Genomic DNA, 8,503 nt, shown 5'->3' on the forward strand with positions numbered 1-8,503 from the left:
TGCTAAAATAAGTTGAAATGAGAAATTAGATTTGTCCTGAAGTACCATATATTTGTGCAATTTATGCATTTATATATCCAGCTATGATTACAAGCATGATATAATTTACTCCTATATGGAGATATTGAAATAAGATCAATTGCATATTGCTAATGAAAGTATGGCATGAATGTGTTTATCTTAACAAATATTGTCAAGTATTTTAGATATACAGGGCATTCGTCTGATCGATATAAGAGTTCGATCCAGATATGTTATCTATTTCCATGAAGGATTACTGTCATACCATGTTGTTTTACATGACGATAAATTATAGAAAGACAACAGCGGTTTATGAAGCAAGTCAAGAATGTACTTGGCAATGATGCAACTCTATCTAAGGGAATGAAGACGCGCATGATCGACTAGTTCGTCAAACAGTCATTTGACCGATCCGGAATACAAAGCTCTACCAACCTCAACATATGATAAGTTGGTATACAAGATCGGAGTACACCATCTTCAAGAATTATGTGATGCTTTAATCAGGGGGAGTAAATACGCGTTGTACTCTTTTTCCCTTAACCAAGGTTTTGTCCCATTTGGGTTTTCCTGATAAGGTTTTTAATGAGGCAGCTCTCAAAGTGTATTACTAGATATGTGTACTCTTTTTCCTTCACTAGGACTTTTTCCCACAGGGTTTTTCCTAGTAAGGTTTTAACAATGCACATCATCTATGGACATCCAAGGGGGAGTGTTACGAAATATAGAGTATGGATGTCCACTACACAAATATAATGCCTCTTCCATTATCTTCCACCATCTTAATGGTTCTTCCATTATCTCATATATTGAATGATATGTTTATTGTTACCCTTTTGTATGCCTCTATGTAGCACTATAAATAGAGGCATAAGTTTTCATATTGAATATACTTGTTCCATTATCTCATATATTGAATGATATGTTTGTTGTTACCCTTTTGTATGCCACTATGTAGCACTTAGAGGCATAAGTTTTCATATTGAATATACTTGAACACATTTTGGATGAATAAGAAATCTCTCCTCTTTTGTCACTCTATTTCTATGGTTTTCATCCTTTAATGTTATTACTCTTTTAGCTTAATTTTACAATAAAAATAACGTATTTATTCCTTATTTGTGTTATCTATTTTCAAAAGCAGAATTGTCTAGTTACCAACTACCATAGAGAGGAATCCTCCTTACCAGCAACTAGAATTATCCTTTGTGTATCGCACACCACAACCCCAAGCTAATGCACTCACATTGTATAGGATTGGCCATTTATGAATACAGTACTTGATTTATTTGATATAGTAGGTATTCAATAAAAGTAAAAGCTTTTATTAGGTTAATTTGATAATTTAACAAAGTCTTGAAAAAGAACAAATTAATCCATTAATTTGGGTGGTTGTTACATATTGTTCGATAATGTATCGTATTGCTTTGTTTTTATAAATACAATATTGTTTGGATAGATTGTACCGTTTCCGTTATTTTATAACGTCGTACACCAACAATCTAAAGAATAACCTAACAATTCACAAAGAAAACGTAGGATAAGAGGCAGAATTTTTATAAAAAATAGTTTGGTAAAGGGTACAATAAGATTATTAAATAATAAGGCTCGCTTAAAAAAAGTAAGTAACAACGTGATCACCAAATTGGTTGTTTATGATACAATAAAATTTAAGAAATACACAACATAAATATTGCATTTAAAATAACAATACGTTACAATACAATAGGTAACAACCATCCAAACAAGCTCCAATTATAAAATTTTACAAGTTTGGAACTGTAAAATAGTCGGATAAACCTCCCTGTACCAACAGATTCAACCATCAGCCAATTGAAGGTTGATATAGGGAAACTTGAAAACAGCAACATGGAGGGACTTTTAGCATTCATGTGACATTTCCTGGTTCCAGCGGGGAAAGCCTAAGAAATCATTCTGGCACACATCCTGATCCATTAAACACCATCCATCTTTCGGGTACTACTATTCTGGATCATTGATATATCATTCTGGTACACAAGACGCATCCCTAATCCTCTGATCATTGCACCCTTACAAGAATCAGATGGACCAAGCTCAAACTGAATCCAGCCATAAGGTTCGTTAACCATGTCCTTGAGATATGGGCCACACGGCCAATACGAACTAAATGGCAAATAGCCTAGAAAAGTGTTCCCTAAATCCAGCGGTTTTTCACTTCCTATCTGCCCGCGGAAACAACCGCTCATTTCGTACCACAAACCATCATGTCTTTTGAGCCTAACGTGCATTACGAGTCCTTGGAACGTTTTTAGGTAATTATTAGGAGCTAAAATAAAAGGAGTTGTTGTGTCAAAAACAACACAAATAGCAAACCCCATGAATGTAGGTATGCAGCAATTTTTTGGGGAGGGCCACTGAGATTGAAGTCCCCCAGTTCTTGTACGTAAACCCGGGAATCTCACGGTAGGTGTAAATACTCCACTATTCGTTATGGATAGTCTTTGCATGCGCCATGAAAAGAATGTTACTTGCCAAGATTCATATGTGAAGTTGGAGTACTATAAAAGCCCCTCCATGTTACATAAAAATAATTCATTTTATTCTTTTCATGTCTATAGATTTGTGGCTTGGAATAGTTACTTACCTTGAGCATTTTCTTCAACAATAAATCAAGCATGGAGGCGTGACGATTGTTTTTCACAAGTTGATGACATTTTGCAAGCGAAACTACATGCAGTATTGGATGTTGGTTACTTGATCAATGCACTCCAAAGATGTGCATTCATAAGCATATAGCTCTTGTATACTTGGAGGAAGTTCAGGAAAACTCTCAAGCCTCCTACAACCAGCCAATGCAAGGACTTTAAGTCGAGTGAGACAACTGATACTTGCAACCGAAATATTGGAAAAATTGTTACCATCGAGATTCAATCCCTCCAAGGACGGTAAGAACCCAAGATTAGATAAAATGCCTCCGTCCGAAATGTTGCAGTCACTAAGATCCAGCATGGTCAATGAACAAAGACCCGATAAATTATGAAAATTTACACTCATAGACTTCTGGCCATGGTTTAAGCTACTTACTTGTGAGCCCAAAGCATTACATCCACGGAGAGATAAGTGCTTAAGGTTTTTTAGAAGAGAAATACAGGACGGAATTGTTCGGATGGTTGTGCCAGTGCAATGGAGGTCCTCTAAACCAACTAAAAGTCCCAAGTCATCTGGTAAATTTTTAAGTTTCGAGCATCCAGACACATCAAGTGTTTTCAGACACTTCAACCTCAAAATACGCTAGAAGACTTCAATATGCTTGCGTAACTTAGATTTATTACACTAACTCTTGAAAGGTTCTCAATGCGTTACGGCGGCAGTCCACTTAAAGATCGCTTCCAAATGCGTTCGCAAAACGATTCATTTCCTCTTTACGGGAATGTTTTTACCTTTGAGCGACTGAAAGAATGAGAATTTCAAGCTTTTCCAATCGAATACTCTTTGGTAGGGTCTTTATATTCTACGTTAGATTCTTGATTCAACAAGACTAGCTTTTTGAGATCTCCAACGAAAAATTGATTTCTACCAAACTTGTGCACTCTTCAAGAACCAGCCTTTCAAGATTAGGGGTACTGAAAATGCAGCGTCCTTATTAGCTTAACGAATGGCTAAGGTTCAGGTACTTCAATTTTCCTAGAGCCTGTCAAAAATACCCAAAAAGAAAGTGTTAATTATGTCTTGAATTTTTGCCTTGTATATTTAGGAATCCCATAACCCCTATAGGTTTAGGAAACCCATTTGTCTAATAGATTTGGGAAAGCAAAACATATTGTCCTTGTAGGATCGGGAAAACTTTTCTCTTATAGTTTGGGTCTACTTGGATCTATATATAGGGGTTGCAGTTGGGGATTTATGAGATAGTACACTTCTTCTCTTTTATAGTGGAAAACTCTCTCTGCTTCTGCCCCGAGGATTAGGCCTAGCGGAACCTCGTTAAATCCTTGTGTTATTTTTCTTCTTTATTTGATTTGTGTGTGATTGTGTGCTAGTTAACCCACGATCCTTCCGCAACAGAAAGCCCTTGGGTTAGTAATTTGAATAAACACCATATTTTAATGGATCCAACCAACCAGTAGGAAAAACTAGAGATAATATAAACCTTGGGAGGTTTTCCAGAGTTGTATGATGCGGCTATTTTTCAATTTCAAACTAAAAAGTTGTTCTCCCTGAAAGCTAATTGGCAGACTTTTTGAAGGATATTCGTGCTAATCAAGCCACCTCAACTCATCAGGAAGAAAATCTGGGCCCTGGCAAATATATGCATTCCGTAATTTGAGAAACCTTAGTCTGGTCATCTGCATGAAGGCCGTGTGACTAACATTCACTTCTTCTTCGTTAGTCAAGTGCAATGATATGCCTTCAATCTTTTCAGTGACCAAATAAGCAAGAACATTAAAGGTGGATGAAAAAAGGAAAATAATATAAGTAGTCATATTTTTGCAAATACATACCAAATTTCTTTCAAGTGCGGGGGAAATATCTTCGCGCTTCCACAACCTACTATATATTCTTGGATCATAAGAAGCTTCTCGACGGACAATGTGCCGGCCCATTTCTTGCATCAATTGGTGCATTATAATGCGACCCTTTGAAATAGTTATCAAAGATTTCGCCATAATATCTTTTATGCCAATGACAGGGCAAAAATGAAAACTCTCGAGCATTCTGATCACTGAATCTTTCTTCTTCGCTGAAAAGAAGCACGCAATGTCTAAGAATATCTTGTGCTCAATATTGTGGAGCCCAGTGAAACTTGTTTCGAGTTTCTTTAATTTCATTTTAAAGGATTTGTTTCAAACGCTGCACTTCACTTGTCCATTCGACCAAACCTCTTCCATACAAGCGCCCCACAGACTTTCGGAGGCGGAGGGAGTCCGAAAAGATACTTTATCACTTGAAAATGATAGATCCTCAAATTCCTTGGCGCGGTGGTTCTTCTTAAAAGCATGTTGTTTAAACAGTTGTAAACTTTCATGTTCATTTAAAGTTCTCATTCTGTGTATCCTTTCAGCTTCATACTTAACAAGCAAGTGTTTGTCTTTGGTTGTTATGATGACTCTACTTCCAGGACCAAACTGTCACGACCCAACCCCGTAGGCCGTGACCAGTGCCCAAGCTGGGCACCCGTACACACCCATTAACCCTAATCAGCGTACAAACAGCTTACACATATACAAAGGTCAGACATAAGACCATAGCTAGCATGACCAGATTTTTATACAAACAGAAAAGTGAAACGTCGCCCCAAAGCTGTCACAAATATATATATATATATATACATACATATCGCTGCCACAACTTTCAGCAGATAATATCACACATAGGCCGGTAAGGCAATCATAGTATAGGGGGACGTCCAAATCACAAATCACACAGACACAACTGAACAGTGATTACCCATAACCCACACATACGTGTCTACAGACCTCTAGGAGTAATAACAGAATCATATGACGGGACAGGGCCCCGTCGTACCCCTGAATAGACATATACATATACATATACATATACATATACATATACATATACATATACATATACATATATATAACGTAAGTATCTGTACTCAAAATATAGGCTCCGGAACAAGGGAGCGCTCCAAAACTAGCCGAAAGGAACTCCTAGCCGGCGGATCACCAAAATGATATCCGTACTGCGGGCATGAAACGCGACCCCCCCGAAGAAAGGGGTCGATGCGATTTTAATATGCGAGTATGCAAAGCATGAAAAACGAGTAAATAGGATCATGATCGGAAAAAGAAGTACGAGAAAGTAAATGCAATAACGGAATACCAAAATGCTTACTTATTAAAACATAAATCATGCATGGGGGCTCGGGAATATGGTCGCCTCCCGTCGTTGGCGCCATAACATATCATACTCCGGAAGGTTTCAAATCTCCGTAATCTCCGTAACACATCATAACATCATAACACATCATAACGCCATAACACATCATAACACCATAAGCGGTACCCGACCCTCTAGCGAGGAACTCGGTGAACCGTAACACATCTATCTTTGCCGAATATAACATAGTGCGCACGATGACATAACTTAGGCCCGGACTCGGCGAAAGATGTAACAACCATATGCACGAGCAGAGTCGTGAGCAACTATATGCAGTTTAAAACATTTTCCAAGACTCAATGGAATAATCAAAACGAACCATCATTTAAGAACCAAGAGAATAGTCAAATCAAGTTTCCCCCGAATGTCACTCGGGAACATATCAAATAGAACGTTAGAGATCATAGATATGTATCAAAACCATATGAAGTAGCTTATAGAAATTAGGGACATAATCGTGATTACAGACTCGATAGAGAAGTAAGTAATCGATGCTCGAGGGTTAAGACGATAGTCATGCTAAATCCTTTCAAAAGTCGTTAGCACTACACAAAGGAAAGCCTCGGGGCTCACGGACAAGCTTCAAACCCAATCCGAGCCCGCCTATGAAAGTTGGAGATATTATTCATTATAGAATCTCTTACGAACGTTTCGAAACGATTCGAGCTAGTCTATGAAAGTTACGGTTGTTCGTAGTTACAGAATCCTTTAAAAACAACATTCTTTATGCAACATTTGAAATCCAACCATACAAAGACTTAAGAACCATAATTTGACCATATTAAGAACGTTAACATCAAGAAGTGAATAAGAATCGCATACGTGCTCGGATCTTAAGAATGGAGTTACCCGAGGCTCGTATCATGGCCTACTTACAACTAAGACATTCCAAAAGAAAGAAAGGAAAGCTTCACATACCTCGTCCGCTTCTAAGCTAATCCGAGATTTAAGTCTCGGCTTCCCAAGATCTACAACAACTTCGTTAGACACCAAACATTAGTCATAAGCACTTAGAAATCCAATTCTAAGCCAAAGACTTCATTACAAAATATGGGCAGCATTTCACACATAAATTCAACAACTTGTGAATTCAACTCGGCTAAATCATCAACACCAATACCAACAACCATACTAACAACATCAACAATTAATTCAAAGTGCATTCTAACGTCAATAACTCTTTTCTACATAATTCGACAACATTCCATTTATATTCAAGTTAACCACATATAATCAAGTCAACACCATTGCTTGCACATTCAAGTACTAATCTGTCACGACCCAACCCGAGGGCCGCGACGAGCACCCGGTGCTGACCCACCCGGGCACCCCTTAGCATGCTTATACTTCACATTCTAGGTGAGCCACGTATTCACATCATGCTTTTCATTCATCATTTTTAATCTCGTTGAGCAACAACATTTCTATATCAACAATAACATCTATGCCCATACAAATATACATGCGCCGACGAGGCGATCGTACAATGTCTCAAAACATAGGCCGACAAGGCCGAGCATATCTAACCATGTACATAATGTCTACGAGCCTCTAAGAAGGGTACATCATAACATAACATATAGGCGGGACAGGACCCCGCCGTGCCCATAAATATATACACAAAAGAATCTATAACCAAAAAGCCGCGACTCACGAATGAAGTGGAGCTGCTGCTATGTAGTCCACAGGATAATACGGCTATGGATCGAGTCCGTCTCCCCGGCCACTGCGGGCATGACGCAGCGATAACATATGAAATAACATAAGCTGGGGTATAATAGCATCATCATTATAGCACTTACCTGCTTCCCATAGGGACGATCCATTTCTATTTCGTACTCGCGTACATACATTCGTATCCTTTCTCATTTACCTTTCGTATCTATTTTCATGCTCATGTTCCTATCACGTACATTGCATCTACATAGCCCTTACTTAGCACTTACATAGTCTTACATATTCGCACTCTACTTGATATCAGATACATAGCATAGTCGTATTCACATAGAAGTCATATACTTAACTTATTCGTACTCTTATAGATGTCATACATATAGCTTATTCGTACTCATATAGATGTCATACATGTAACTTTTATATAGCTTACCCGACCACGAAGGTTCAGTGTTTCACGTACGCGGCCCTACCAAGGCTCAGTGCCTGGCCCTACTAAGGCTCAAGGTTATTCGTACCCAACTGCAGTGGTGCGCGCGCATCGTTATATATATATACATGCTCGTTATATTCTACCCGGCCATATAAGCTCGGGGTTCACAATAGCCTCTCATGGGCACACATTTATGTACATATATAGCAATACATATCTGTCATATTCTACCCGGCCGTATAAGCTCGGGGTCCACAATAGCCTCGTGTGGGCATACATACATACTAGCTCATAACTATCTTTAGTCTCGTTACTATCGCCATTAATTACCTTCTATCTTTAGAGCATTAATCGTCATATAAGGAACTTAGTACAATCATATCGTTTGAGCGTCATTAGCTTAATAGCTTCTCGAGCTAGGATCATTAGAGAATATCACTACTCATAGGAGGATGAACATTGGGCCAATGAACCATGCCTTATGAAAGAAGG

General features: G+C 38.3%; 1 protein-coding gene and 1 pseudogene across 1 annotated transcript; both read right to left on the reverse strand.

Moving 5' to 3' along the window:
• Nucleotides 1–2,732: 2,732 nt before the first annotated feature.
• LOC132043349 (TMV resistance protein N-like) lies at nucleotides 2,733–4,103 on the reverse strand. Its single transcript, XM_059433855.1, has 3 exons — nucleotides 4,053–4,103; nucleotides 2,922–3,294; nucleotides 2,733–2,842 (listed from the first exon to the last, which is right to left on the reverse strand). The coding sequence occupies exons 1-3, from the start codon at nucleotides 4,101–4,103 to the stop codon at nucleotides 2,754–2,756; spliced, it is 513 nt and encodes a 170-aa protein (XP_059289838.1). The 3' UTR covers nucleotides 2,733–2,753.
• LOC132043350 (TMV resistance protein N-like) lies at nucleotides 3,662–7,730 on the reverse strand (annotated as a pseudogene).
• Between the last annotated feature and the right edge of the window lie 773 nt (nucleotides 7,731–8,503).

This window comes from Lycium ferocissimum, unplaced genomic scaffold (assembly GCF_029784015.1).
Source record: "Lycium ferocissimum isolate CSIRO_LF1 unplaced genomic scaffold, AGI_CSIRO_Lferr_CH_V1 ctg23242, whole genome shotgun sequence".
NCBI lineage: Eukaryota > Viridiplantae > Streptophyta > Magnoliopsida > Solanales > Solanaceae > Lycium > Lycium ferocissimum.